This window comes from Acomys minous (genome assembly GCF_964271855.1).
Source record: "Acomys minous genome assembly, chromosome: 16".
Lineage (NCBI taxonomy): Eukaryota > Metazoa > Chordata > Mammalia > Rodentia > Muridae > Acomys > Acomys minous.
Window position 1 is genome coordinate 462,501 of NC_140498.1, and position 15,202 is coordinate 477,702.

The 15,202-nt window shown below is 47.9% G+C and overlaps 1 protein-coding gene across 5 annotated transcripts in view; it reads left to right on the forward strand.

The window, feature by feature from the left end:
* PITPNM3 (PITPNM family member 3) overlaps positions 1 to 15,202 on the forward strand; it is a 91,129-nt gene that overhangs the window by 12,462 nt on the left and 63,465 nt on the right. For 4 of the 5 annotated variants that reach the window (XR_014775523.1, XM_084762329.1, XM_084762331.1 and 1 more), the window contains exons 2-4: positions 3,297 to 3,338; positions 5,636 to 5,731; positions 14,701 to 14,808. Coding sequence is in view for 4 of the 5 variants with exons in the window: in XM_084762329.1 (XP_084618455.1) it covers positions 3,297 to 3,338; positions 5,636 to 5,731; positions 14,701 to 14,808 (246 nt within the window). In the remaining variant the exon portion in view is untranslated. The remainder of the gene's footprint in view (positions 1 to 3,296; positions 3,339 to 5,635; positions 5,732 to 14,700; positions 14,809 to 15,202) is intronic. The other variant, XM_084762330.1, reaches the window with a different exon arrangement.

The window sequence follows — 15,202 nt, forward strand, 5'->3', positions numbered from 1 at the left end:
AATTTAAACCCTATAATGGCAAGGTAAAGCTCATTAACCCATTTTAGAGATGAGACAAACCAAGACTTGGAGAAGTTAATTTGCTTTGAATACAAAGAACTGAGTGAATGCAAGGTCATGTTACTGAAAAGCCCATGTCCCAAGCTCTGTTCAGTAATTTTACCTGTGCCTGGCAACTGACCACCTATAATGTAGGAATAATCCTAGAAAGGCAGAGTAGGAGTTCACGTCCCTCAAAGGACACACACACACACAGACACACACAGACACACACAGACACACACACACAGACACACACAGACACAGACACACACAGACACACATACACAGACACATACACACACACAGACACATACACACAGACACACACACAGACACACATACACAGACACATACACACACACACACACACATACACAGACACACAGACACATACACACACACACACACACACAGACACACAGACACACACCACAGACACACACACACACAGACACATATACACACACACACATACATACGCACAAACGCACGCAGGCACTCACTTCATGTGTCTGATCTCTCTCATCAGTCAGTTTCCAACTTGCCTGATATCTTTTCCAAACAGTCTTCTTCTCCTGAGCTCTTTTCCTTCTTTGAAATATCATCTTTGCCATTTGCTAGAAATCAGCATCTTGCAGGGTGTATCAATAGCCAGTCCTTCCCATCAAGAAGTCAGTTGCTTCTCATACACACACACACACACACACACACACACACACACACACACACACACACACACACATATAATGTGTGTATACATTTATTTATTTGTGTGTAGGCATGCATTTGTCACAACTTTCAGGGAGTTGAGTCTCTTCTGTTGAATGGAGTCTTCAAGCTTGATGGCAATCACCCTTACTTCCTGAGCCATCTTGCTTGCCTTGACAGCTGCTCCTTAACAAATCCATTGTTAGAAGAAGAAGAAGAAGAAGAAGAAGAAGAAGAAGAAGAAGAAGAAGAAGAAGAAGAAGAAGAAGAAGAAGAAGAAGAAGATTAGCTTTTTTGAGATAGGGTCTCTCTGTGTAGCTTGGCTGTACTGTAGCTCCCTCTGTAGACCAATCTGGCCTGAACTGACCTGACTCTATGTCCCAAGTGCTGGGATTAAAGGTGTATGCCACCACTGCCCGGCTTGCTTGTATTTATTTATTTATTTATTTATTTATTTATTTATTTATAAAGACAGGATCTTACTATGTGGCTCTGGCTGGCCTGGAACTCACTCTGTACACCAAGGTGGCCCAAACCTGACAGAGATCTGTCTGCCTCTGAGTACTTGGGATTAAAGGTGTGCCATCATACTTGGCTACAGGCTCTTTTTATACTATGTATATATAGCTGGGGTCCCCTGCTACATACTGAGGTTATTTTGGATAGACGCCCAATGGGAGAAAAGAATGACCTGGTTTCTTCAACCACACTTAGAGCACACATTAAAAAAAAAAAAAGGACAGGCATGTAGTTTGAAAGCAAGGAAGGTAGTCATAAGTAAGCCAACACATGCAATTGACAGTAAATTCAAAGACAGATGATTTTGAACACAGAGGAGATGAAGAACTCATCCTGGAGGAGAGTTGCTGCGAGCTGCAGAAGAAGGGAGCTGCCAGCTTGGTTCACATGTAAAGCTAGCATGTACCACCGAGTGCCTTTGACAAGCAAGGCTGGATGGGCCTGCCTGTTTTTCAGGCAATGATGACACTGTTAGAAATAGAAAGAGGGTGAAAGGGACAGGTCTAAGTTTGAACCACCTTGTCCCACCAGGGTGATTTTTGTTCTGTAGGTGATCCAGGTGGCCTTTCAGCATCCCCTGTAGGGTGTAAGCATGGCGAAGGTCCCACTCTGTCTCTTTTACTCACCATAGTGCCTCCAGTACTCCATGCAGAGCCTGTGGCATGGGGGCTTCCTCTGATGCCCACTAGCCTCTTCATTGCCCCGTTTCAGCTGGGAGAACTTGCTTTCCCTGACAGAGCCCCCCACCCCCGCTCCGGTGCTCTCTGGGGACCCTCAGTATGTGGCAGTGCTCCCAGATGATATGGCCGGTACTGGGGGCTGCTGTGAGGACAATGAACCCTCTTCTCTTCTTTTCGATCTCAGGCTGTAGCACACACTGGAAGCAGGAGGTTGGCAGGACGGCCCATGCCTTCGCACTTGTGCATATGGTATATGTATGAGAGCCTCCATGTGCAGAGGCCTGTCACTCATCCCTGGCTATTCAAACTCGGGAGCCACACAGACCCTAGCAACTCTCCAGATGGTTATATCACTACTTACTGTTCAAGTGCAGGAGCTGAATAGACAAGGACGACAGCACTTTTCTTACCATCCAAGAAAGCCCTTGCTTTTTAGGAAGTAAAATAGACTTGGATAATAAGGGATGTTTATATGTCAATATATGGCATGTATTCATATAGGATTTATGATAATTTTAATAACTGACATCTGTTTCTCGAGAAAACTGTATTAATTAAGTTAATATAAGGTTGAGACTAATTTTAAATGATTTTAAAAATTCTTTTTTTTCAGATTTATTTTCGTGTGTGTGTGTGTGTGTGTGTGTGTGTGTGTGTGTGTGTGTGTCTGTGTGTCTGTGCACATAAGTCCAGGGCAACGGAGTCAGGTCCCTCTGAGCTGGAGTTAGAGACAGCTGTGAGCCTCCTGATATGGGAATGGAAGTTGGGTCCTTTGGAGGAGCAGTATATGGTTTTAACTTCTGATGCATCGCTCTAGCACTGCTGGTTGTGTTTTGGAGTCATATTTGAAGATGAAAAGACAATACGGTTTACCATATCACAAAACTATTTAGATACAGACCAAATTCTAGCTGCTTGTTACTAGTGTATAGGAACGCAGTGAATTCTTGCATATTAATCTCAATTCCTGGCATCATGCTATACTCAGAAATTAGTTCTAGTAGGTTTTCTTTCTGTAGTGTTTGGGCTTCATGTATAGATAGATGATCATGTGACCTCAGGGTTGCTTCTTCTTTTTTTTTTTCAGTTTGTATATCCCATTTTTTAAATTGCCTTATTGTACTAGCTAAAAACTTCCATGCCCATTTTGAAAACAGTCTCATATCCACGGTAGAAATGCACAGTTGTGGTATACCTATATTAAGACCCAATTTCCAGTAAATCCAGGCCTCAAGGGTGGGGAATCAAGTGGCCCTGTCCTGCTGGAGTGTGGGGTGGAAACATCTTCGCATCTGGAGGTGATTCCACACTGGTGCTTCCTGTGACCTCTGCCCTTTTGTGTTTCAGAACGTTCTCTCTCTTGGCTGCAAACCATAGAGCATAACCTGGGTATGTGTCTGGGAGTTTGTGCTGGGCAGGGCAGGAGGGCTGGCCTCTCCAGAAACTGTTCCTGCACAGGGTGGGGGGCAGTGCTAGCATCCTGCAGGTTGGTGGGGTGGGGTGAGCTGGGGCTGTAGCAGGTTCTCTACAGACTGCACCCTAAAGTGCCCCTGAGGTTGGGGAGGTGTCCACCAGTTCTTGGTACCTACTATGTACCAGATGGACTCCCTTAAGATTCAGAGTTAATTTTTTCCCATGGGGGAGCCTCTATCAGGTTTCTCATCATACAGATGGGGAAGTTGAGGCAGGAGCATTGTTGATTCTAGCACCTAGGCCACTGTAGGGACAGGATGTGAGAGTCTGGTAACCAAAGTTTCATGTCCCATGTGCATGGTGATTTTTACTGTTTTTCATTGAACACTCGCTGACTGCAGGGCGCATATTTATTTTGCATATCAGTGAGGAGGAGGAATAAATGATGCTGCTTTGGTCATGGTGTACCATCACCCAAGTCACCACCTACCTCCAAAGATGCTAGTGTGGAGAAGGTACCTCTTTAGAACTGATAAAGTAGACAAAAATCTTGGTAGTCATAAAAAGTTATCTGTGCAGCATTATCAAAGCTGAGTCTCCTCTTTTCTCTGCCTCCTCTTATCAAACTCCACTCTGTAGAGATAATGTTTATAAATAGCATCTTGTTTGTGTCCTCCCAAACATTTTAACACCTCTGGAAGACTATTTATGTAATAATTACTGTTCCAAACACAGTATATTTGCAAGACACTATCCTAAAGCTTTTAAACGCATTTTGTTTAATCTTTGCAACAAGCTCATAAGGCTGGCATGGGCTAGCCCCACAGCGTAGATGAGGAAACTGAGGCACAGCGAGGAGAGGCAACCCACCTGATGTCACACAGCTTCTAGGAGGCAAGGCCTGAGCTTGAACCTAGGCCTGAGCTCTTAACCAACATGCCGCACATATCCCTCAGTATGCAGGTATATGTAAATTTTTTTTAAAGTAAAAAAATGTCCTGGAACCTTCTTGTGTATATTTCTGCTAATCATACTCCATGGGCATCTTTCCATGCCAATGCCTAGAACACTGCTTCTTCCTACAGCAGCTCCTTGGGAGCCCTCTCATGCTGTGTGTGGATGTGTGGAGCTCATCTCCTGCAGATGAACACAGGTTTCTCTTGCAGTATAGGTATCACCGGAATACTATGATCATCAGTTCACACCTCTGTCTTTGGGAACTTCCCGGGGAAAATTACCAGGTTCATTTTCTTCTACCTCTTCCATGGCTTTCATTCTATAATAAGATTGCAATCTACCCGCAATCTCTTGCATCTCACACACCTTGGAGTGTGCATGCAGAGGATTTCACATGCATGCTGCTCCCATGTGAGCCCCCAAAGTGCTGAATAGAGAGGGCTAGGGAGAGGCTTGTGGGTACCAGCTGTGTTCCTGGCCTATCTCCCTTTGGCCCCAGGGCAGGGAGTAAGTTGGGGGCAGAGTTTGATGTAAGGGGTCCCTCACCATGTCCAGGTTTCCTGCCTGCTCTGGAGGGCCCTTAGCCCAGCATGCTGCGCTCCGAGGAGACTAATATTGTAGCTGCTGCCGTTTCTGAGCCTCCTGAGACTCAGGCACTAATTACATAACTTCTTATCCATTCAGCTGGAGATTGCTTTTCTTTAGGGGGAGACTGAGGCCGGTATGGAAAGGGAGTGGCTTTTCAGATTGCTAATGGCAGAGACAGGGCACATCCTCAATTGTGTCCCTTTTCCCTTGGATGTGTGTAATGCTGAGTCCTGCCCTGGCCTGCATGTGCTGTGTGTGGCTGACATCTCTGGGGCCCTTCAGGATGTCTGGTCTTCCCATGTGACTTGCCTTGGCCAATGAAATGTGAACAGAGCATGCCATTTCGGGCATGAATTTTTTGTGTTCCCTTGCTTCACTAGACCTCGATATCTCATCTTGAGATGGTGACATCATAAGGTGGTGGCCCCCTCTGAGCGAGCATGATAAAAAAAAAGAGCCTGTCTGACCCACGAAGGGGAAGTGAATCACTGTTGTTATAAGCAGCTGAGATAATTTCTTACTACAGCTCAACTTCTGCTGACTGAAACACCGTCTCCTTGGCTACCCCCAACTCTTTCCCTGTGAGAGGGGTTAGTGTGCTTGAGGCTTCAGAAGGGTAGCTCAGATATAGAGGATGTGGCTGACTTTTGTCTGAGGGGCGTGGGACTGTCCCCATCATATTGGGGCACTCTCTCAGTCTTGACTAACATACATGTTCTCTTTGGTAGGTGGCCCTTCTCCAGGTGGCGGTGCCCCCTGGCACCTTCGGAATGTCCTCAGTGACTCGGTGGAGAGTTCCGACGATGAATTCTTTGATGCTAGAGGTAAGCTAGTCAACTCCATTTCCACACCACTGCTTGGGTAACCTTTCTAGAAGTCCTAAAAAGTGGATCCATGCTAAGGCTTAGAGCCTTCTCCACCCACCCTTGTAGTTTCATACTCCATACTTAGACGGTTGGTGGGAACAGCAGCTCAGTACCCACCTCTTTACTCTTCGGAATATTTTGAAAGCTCCTAATGTGTGCCAGGTGCTCAGGGTACCATGGAATCCGGTGGGTTTTGTTTGCTGCTCTCAAGAGGCAAACATCACAAGATGAGACAAAGAGAAACACACTCAATGGTGAGAGTGATGTCATCTATTAAAAAAAAAATACTGGCTGATATGAGAGAATGCAGCCAGGGCACTGGCTTTGATGTGGGCGGGATCTCCTTTCCGCAGGGTGAAGAAGTAGGAGCTTGTCAGGTGAAGAGAAGAAAGAGCCTTCCAGAAAGGTGTGACAGTAGATATGGTGGCTCTGAGCTAGCCAAGACTGGAGAATATTTGAGTCTCTGAAGGGAAGCCTGTGTGGTGGTTGTGGGCGGGGTGGGGGATGAGGGACGGCAACATATCAGGGGAGAAGAAGCGGTAGATGAAACTGGTCTGGGATGCCCTCAGTATCTATGTGGCTTCTAAAACAGGCCTCCCAGGTATGGAGAGAGCCACCAGTGATACTCAGGAGAGCTGTGACAGGCAGTGGGCATCCAAATGGTAATCATAGGGACACTTAAGAGTGGCATTTCAGGTAGAGAGAACACAGGAGCCGAGGTGTGATTATACCAGGCAGATCAGGGATGGGAGGTGAGCCCACTTGGAATTAGGAGAGAAGACAGGGTAGCCATGCTTAGCTGGGCTGCTAGCCTGACCCTGACCTCAGAGGGTCCCGGTGACTTCTAGCCTTGTGGGACATATCCAAGGTTAGGGTGTTGACTTATTAGAGATGGGGCTAGTTTGAGATGCCTGGTAAGCATGATCTTGAGGAAAGACAAATGGCCCTAGACAGCATGTAGGCCTAGAACAGGACAGCAGAGACTGAACATGACCTGCACTGTGGCTTCAGGGATATCATTCCCCTTTTCTGGGGTCTGAGCTTCCCTGTCGGCTCCGTGTGTCTCTAGTTGGAGAATATTTCCAAAATATTGGGGTCCAGGGGATTTCTTCAGAAGCCTGGCTGGATGCCTTGGGGCTATCCCGTCTCAAGCTTTCCTGATCCTTGGCTATGGACAGAGGAGCCTCTCCCCAGTGCTGTCCCTAAACCAGCCCATCGGGGGCTCATTTTCCATCTTCCCTTGGTGTCTGATTGGAGTGGCTGCCAGGGCTGCGTTTCTCCATAGCAACTAGCCCACAGTGTGACAACACGGCTTCAGTGTTTTGATACGCAGAAGAGTTTCATTTCAATATTTCTGCAGTTCATCAGGGCTGTATGTCCCAAAGCTGCTGTGATGGCATGCTGCAGGAGGCAAGCAGCTGTGGGTGGCATCGGGTCAAGTCTGTCTTGGGCCTGATGACCCGTCTTCCCTGTGAGCAGCTGAGGAGCCTTCCTGCCTGCATCCCTGGGACCGTTGTCTGCCTTAGCCTCCTTCAGCTGTGTCTGTCCTCCCTTCCTCAGCCTCAGTGAATTTGGTCTTATGGTGTGTGCTCCCCTGTCTCCATGGCACAGCTAGTGTTCCTACCTCCATTTGCCTTGTCATCATCTCCTCCTTCCCCCTGCATTCTAGAGTCTTCCTCAGGGGGTGACCTCAAACCCAGATCATATAAGAGCTGAAATGCCTTTCAAGATTGTGTGTGTGTGTGTGTGTGTGTGTGTGTGTGTGTGTGTGTGTGCAAACAATAGAAGCCAACTGTGAATGTCATTCCTCAGGTGCCATCCAAATTGATTTTGGAGACAAGGTCTTTCATTGGCCTGGAGCACATCAACTAGGCTAGCCAGGCTAGCAAAGAGCCCCAGAGACCGACTTGTCTCTATCTCCCAAGCTCTGCAAGTACAAATGACCCAGCATTTTACATGAGTGTTGGGGATGAAATCAAGTCTTCATGCTTATACAGCAGGCACTTTACTAGTGAACCCACATCCCTGGCTCAAGACCACTTTACGAGGTGAGAGACTCAGACAGGGCCTTCATTTAGGGCCACAGACTGTAGCAGACCCTGGGGGTATAATTCCACCACATTTCTCTCTTCTTTCACAAGTGTTTATTGAGTATCTGTCCAGTGAGTGTTAGGCCCCATCCTCAGTGTAGAGATTAAAGACAGAGCCCATCCCATGCCAGTCTTCATGGACTACGGCCGGGATGACAGGTGGAAAGGGAGGAGATGATGCCCAAGCAAGTAAAATGTGTTCAGAATTGCTATAAAAACAACACAAAGCAATAGACACTTCACTCCAGAGGATGTGTGAACGGCTGACCAACATGTGAAAAGTTGCTCGGTACTATCAGTCATCAAGGAAAGGCAAATCAAAACTGCAAAGAGGGTGGCTCAGCTGGAAAAGCGTTTGCCTTGCAAGCCCAGTGACCTGAGTTTGGCTCCCAGCACTCATGAAGACACTGGGCATTGCTGTAATCCCAGAACTAGGGAGGCCAGGAGGAGAGTCCTCGGTGCCCACTGGCCAGCTAGCCTAGTCTAATTGATGAGCTCCTGTGAGAGACTCTGTCTCAAGAAAGTGGATGGATGGCATTCCTGAGGCTGTCCTCTGGACATACATGCACACATTAAAAAACAACCCCAAAACTGTAAAGGTGGGTGGGTGAGATGGCTCAGCAGGTAAATGTGCTTGTTGCCAAGCTTCATGGCCTGAGTTTGGTCCTGGGAACCAAGGTGGTGGAAGCAGTTGCCCTCTGACCTACACATGTGTTTTGTGGTACAAGAGAACCCCTCCTCCATACACGTACAAGATAAACAAATATAAATATGGTGAATTGTTTAAACTGCAGTGATGCCACCATGTACCTACTAGGATGGTTTATTAAAATAACTGGCTGGAATGTGGAGGAACAGGTTCCTTCAAACTATTCTTGGGGGAATGGACAATTTCAGAAATTTGATGGCAACCGCTAAAGAAGGGTGGGGAACGTAGCTCAGTGTCGAGTCTCCCAGCATGCACAAGGGCCGAGTCTCCCAGCATGCACAAGGGCTGAATCTCCCAGCATGCACAAGGGCCAAGTCTCCCAGCATGCACAAGGGCCTGGACTTGATCCCCAGGCCTGTAGCCCTTTTACTGCTAGGTGTTTGTTCAAGTTAAGGGAAATATTATGCCAGCTTAATTTATCCTCGCCGCAATCTGAAAACATCCCAAATGAGAGCCAGTGAGCGAAGGGGTAAACAGAGTCTGGCCTAGAAGAGAGGAGTGAGCTAAGGCATGTGGCAATGTAGACAGCCTCAGAATCAGTCACCTTGACAGAAAACAAGTCCGACTGAAGTGGAGCGCACCGGGTGACTGCCCTGACCAAAAAAAAAAAATCTAGAAAATGCCAAGCGGCCCACAGGGACAGGAGCAAATCAATGGTTTCTCAGAGTGGCAAGGAGGGTGAAAACAACAGGAGAAAAGTGAGTGTGATGGATTTGCAATTACTGCCTTGCAGTATCTGCAGTTGTCAAAACATTACACTGCCTGTTTTATTTATTTAATTCATTTATTCATTCATTAATTTCCCTCAGATTTTTTTATTAGGAGATTTAAATTTATACAATATAAACTAATCAGGATCAAAATCTAGATTGCTAGGAATTGCTGTTCTTGTGGCCTGTGATGCCCAGGTAAATTCATTCCCTCGCTGAGATGGGAAGTGCCTGTTCCTTTGGGTCTCCTCTCTGGAGTCTAAGCACCCACCTCTCTTTCAATGAATATGCATGGACAAGCTGGGCTTGGCCTTTACAGAGCCAGTGGCTCGGGAGATGAGGGATCTGGCCTGATTATATTTAGGTACACTGGCGCTGGGAAGTCTGAAGAACAAAGCGAAAGGACAACCTCCCTCCTCACAGGACGATAACCTTCTGTCCTCTCTCCAGCCCTGTTCTCTTTTTCTTTCTTTTTTTTTCATATTTATTTATTATATATGCAGTGCCCTGCCATGTATGCTTGCAGGCCAGAAGAGGGTGGTAGGTTACATTATAGATGGTTGTGAGCCACCATGTGGTTGCTGGGAATTGAACTCAGGACCTCTGGAAGAGCAGTCAGTGTTCTCAACCTCTGAACCATCTCTCCAGCCCCCTGTTCTCTTTTTCTTGATGCCTAGAGTTAGGATAGTCTCCCCCCCCCACCCCCCATCTCTGCTTCATTAAAGGCTGGAGCCTACAGAACCAGGTGCTGGGCTGCATGGCCCACTCATGGCTATAGCTCCCCGCTGTCCATAGCAACTAGGAGAAGATGGTGCTGGCATTAAGAACCCTGTTTTACAGAAGACTCTATGGCAAGATCCTGGCTGGAGGCCTCCTTTGGAAGACAATAGGGATGTAGCCATTTAGCCCATGGATGAAGCAGGAGGAGGCCATGGGGCATAGAGTGGTGATTGCTGGCACAAGAGCTCTTATAGATGCAGCCCACAGTGGTCTCTAAGGTCCTGCCACATGTCACAATGGGAGAGAGGAGAGAGGAGTGCCTAGAGTTTCTGGGGGTGGATGGAGTGGAGACCAATGCAAGGGAGAATTAGCAGAGTAAAGAGAAGGCCAAGAGATAGGCTCTAGGGCTGGAGAGATGGCTCAGAGGTTAAGAGCACTGACTGCTCTTCCAGAGGTCCTGAGTTCAATTCCCAGCAACCACATGGTGGCTCACAACCATCTGTAATGAGATCTGGTGCCCTCTTCTGGTCTGCAGGTGTGCACACAAGCAAAACACTGTATACATAATAATAAATAAATCTTAAGAGAGAGAGAGAGAGACAGGCTCTATTCTAGGGCAAGAAGATGAGGGCCAAGCAACAAGCGTTCTTGGAAAGACTGGTTGAGGTGACAAATAATCTGCTCCATGAGCTGGAGGCAAAGGAGAGCCCCTGAGGCCTGGGAAGGAAGACAGGCTCCCTGACAGATAGCCCTGGGGGCTGGGCTCACAAGGCACTCCCAGGCTTTGGCTAGGAGCACAGCCAGGGGCAACGTCATGCTGAGGTTAAGGTCAGAGTTGTACTGGTGGGGAGAGAGGCTCCGCATGGAACTTAGCATGAGAGGGTTTGCAAAGCCACCGTGTGATAGAGATGCCACAGCTATGTCTACACCAGAGGCCACCTGGCTACGGGACCTAGCATGCAAGAGCACAAACATTACCCAGGGCAGTCAGAAGTCCTCCCTGGGCTTCTGGGGGTGCTGTGGGGAGGCAGCACTTCTGGGAGAGAAAGTGAAGGGAGGCTAGAGGTGAGCCTTGTGGCCCCTCTGTTAGAAAACACTCGGAAAGGAGCCATTTTGCATGCTGTGCATTCCCCCCTCCACCAGTGCGTGTGCATGTGCGTGTGCGTGTGCGTGTGCATGTGTGTGTGTGTGTGTGTGTGTGTGTGTGTGTGTGTGTGTCTTCTCTGTGCCTCATAAAGGACAAAGCCCATTGTTTCCAGAGTGAAGATCTGAAGGATAAATGTGAAGAGTGGAAACAGGCCAGGAGGGAGGGAGAAGCAAGAGCCACAACATTTTGGAGGAATGGGTTAGAGCAAGTGGAGAGGGGGAACAGAGAGAGTGACTGGGTGAGGGAATAACCCAGGAGAGGTTCAGGATAGCAGAGGGAAAGGAAGCAGGAGGGAGGGAGGGAGGGATGGAGGGGGGAGGGGAGAGGGAGATCTCGAGTGAGCGCACAGGGAGTCTGAGAGAGACAGAGGCAAATTCCAGGACCAGGAGAGGTAGAAGCTCACAGGAGAAGATCCAGAGAGAGCCAATCTTTGGGGCCAGCGACTGGAAAACAGGCAGGAGGGGTCATGCTGGGTTTGTGAGTGAAAGAGGCATATTATAGGAAACCAGACAAGAGACCAAAAGCAAAGGGAAGTCACACACACACACACACACACACACACACACACACACACACACAGAGAGAGAGAGAGAGAGAGAGAGAGAGAGAGAGAGAGAGACAGACAGACAGACAGACAGACAGACAGACAGAGAGACAGAGAGAGAGAGAGAGACAGAGAGAGAGAGAGAGAGAGAGAGAGAGAGAGAGAGGCAGAGAGAGAAGAAATTAGCATATTCAGAGCTACTACTTTACCCTGGCAGACCCTAAGGGCTCTGGGATGGAACTTCCTGCATTGTAGGAAACACTGAATAGCTTGTACTGAGCACCTACTGCCAGCTTGGCACCAGACCTGCCACCCCGTTCTCTGGTCTTCCCACACTGGAGGGCTTTATTAAGCCTTCACATCCCTGGCTTCCTGTGGATCAGAGGTCACATCTCACCCACACAATACTTGCTTAGGAGTCTGTTTGCTGCAGGATGGTTGTTGGGCAAACAATACCTGCTTGCTTGGGTAACCAATTGAGCCAAGAGACAGAATTAAGGTGTGTGCCACTCACTATGCCTGGCTTTAACCTCTCTGTGATTTTGCTTCCTCAAGGATAATGCCATCTTATATATTTGCACAGCGTTTTTAGCTTGTGTAGTTCTTTCAAATTTATTGTATTATTTGTCCCTGTGGCAGCTTTCTAGAGGAGTTAGAGAGCTAGAAGTTTTATTGCCGATTAAGGGACAGGAAAACAGAAACATCAGTTGAGGGAGGGGGCATGCGTGCAAAAAACATAGTTCACAGCTTGTACAGTCTGCACTGGAGCCTGGCCAGAGCTCTGCCCAGTACTGGATGCCACTTATAGGTGTGCACTAGTACCCAGCGGGAGCACCTGTGGCTGAGCAAGCTGTCCAGGTGTGTGAGGCCCGCCCACCAACACAGAATGTCCAGGGCAGGGAATTGTGATGGTAGAATGTCAGGACTTTCTTTACTCTTTTTTGGTGAAACTGGTTCTTCCTATACAGCCTAGATTGGCCCCAAACTTAATAATGGTCCTCCCACCACAGCCTCCCAAGTGCTAAGATTACAGATGTATGTCACAATGGCAGGCTTAGGGGCATCTGAGTTTACCCAAGTGTCCAGTATATCTGGTTTTGAATCCTGTTGCTAAGCAGAACTCTTGAGCAAGGATTATTCAACTACTGTTTGCCTCAGTTTTCTTGTCTACAAAATATAGTAATCATTGTTCCGTGGTGTGTGTGTGTGTGTGTGTGTGTGTGTGTGTGTGTGTGTTGTGTTGTGTTTGTGGGGTGTATATACTTGTCATTGTTGGTTTGTTCATACGTGCTCATGTGGAGGCCAGAGGTTGACGTTGGGTGTCTTCTTTGATAACTGTCCATCTTTATTTTTTGAAGTCTCTCACTATACCTGAAACTTCATTTGACGAGGCTGTCTCGTTAAACAGCTCTAGGAATCCACTTGTCTCCCACAGCTGGCAGCACGGGGGCTACAGGCGTGTGATGCTGGTCATCTTTTTTGTAGGTTCTAGGGATCTCAACTCAGGTCTCCATGCTTGGGCAGCAGGACTTGACTGACAGAGCCATCCCTAGCCCCACTGCTTGCCCCATTTTTATGAGAATAGAATTACTTTTCTTTTTGTTTTTGCTTTATGTGGTTTGAGAGAGGGTTTTATGTAATCCAGGCTGGTCCTGAATTCACTATGTAACCAACGCTGCCTTGAACTTCTGATCTCCTGTCTCCACCTCCTGAGTGCTAGGCATGCACTGCCGTGTCTGGCTTATGAATTAATATTTGTAAACCACCTATACTGATCTCACTAGTAGAAGTTTCATAAGGACCATTAAATCAATCAAATAAATAACACAATAAGGCAGAGGTGTTGTCAGAGATAGTATCTGGATGACTGAGCTCTGGGAAGAGTCAGATTGCTGGACAGCTCCCAGTGCGTTTGGTCCACCATATTGGTTGTTACAGAAGCCTTCTGCCAGAGAGGCAGATATCAACCTTTATTCTTCATTATCCTGAACCCAGGGACTCTCCCCAGCACCCTTGCTGTCTGTGACATGAAGGAATGCACAGAGGTCTTCACCGTGAGGTCTCATCGTGGGGTGGAAGTTGGCATGGAGAAGCATGCTCACTCCTGCAAGTGTGCTCTAGCAGGAACGCCCTTTCACGGGATGAGGGACTGTGTCACATGTGTGTTGTTGGAGATCAGAGACCCAGAGGCTTGTGTACAGTGTGGACAGGGGATATGGCACCACCATTTCTTTCCAGACTAAGGGCTAAGGGAAGTTGAGCAGGGAACGGAGGCTTTAAAAGGTTCCTGCAGTTGAGATGAAAGCTAAGGTCTCTACACAGCTCGTACAGCCTAGAACCATAAACTGTCCCTACCCTCCTCACCTCAGAGCTGCTCCTGTACCCGTCCAGCTCCAACCAGTCTATGCCCTGCTGGTGAAGTACTTGTCAGGAGAAGGAATGAGCACAGTGGCTCTTATCTCCGGACACCCTCTGTGCACTGAGGATCTGACACCCTCCAACTCATCTGTTCCTTCCCAGAACTCTGTGCGTTGGACATTGCCTCTCTCATTTTACTGACGGGGAAAATGGTGGTACATAGAAGTCCAGTCACAGTCCTGAAGAAAAACGATGGGCAAATAATGAGGTTTGGGTCCTTTCTTTCCAAGAAATGCTAGTTTCAATGTTAAGAGTGGATGGCTGCCTCCTCATCACTTTCTTTTGCTGTAGCACGTAGGGCTCTGGTGAGTCACAAGCATCAAGGTTATTGCGATGATGACAAATTCCTCAATAGTTTAGTTCTGTTACTAAAACTTTCAGTAGCAAACGTATTGGGTAGAGGATGCAGCTTGGTGATAGAGCATCTGTCTGGCGTGTGCAAGGCTCTGGGTTCCATCTTAAGCACTGCAAAAAACAATGTTGAAGTCTATTTCAAATTATGGGTGAAATGAGGATCCCCTCAGACCCTGGTGAGGGTTACCTATACCCAGCCCTGTCTGCTAACATCTGTCTCTCCCCTTTCCCACAGAGGAGGTGGCTGAAGGGAAGAACGCCATTCTTATTGGAATGAGCCAGTGGAGCTCCAATGACCTGGTGGAGCAGATTGAGACTATGGGAAAACTGGATGAGCATCAAGGTGAGCCTCTGCCTCTCCCAAGACCTGGCTGCACCTTGTGTGTTACAGGGTTGGGGCGGGGGGAGGGAGTGCTGCCTATAGTGCCTGGGACATGCAGGAACTCTTGGCGTGGGGGGGGGGGCAGGGAGGCGGTGTGAAAGCTTATCTGTGGGGCTGCCTGGGGCAAAACTCCAGGGCACTGCCACAGGATGCTTCCTTTGTTCATACAGTGGCACTCAGGAGCATGGGTAATTACTGGCTGTTTAGGTCGAACTGATAGAGTCCCAGGCCTACAGGATTGAGATCATTTAGATAAGATAGGTTCCCAGGAACTAACTCACTCACAAGACCTGTACAAATCCCTTCCCAAGGCAGTCATAGCTCAACCACTTCCTACCAGGCTCCATCTATGACA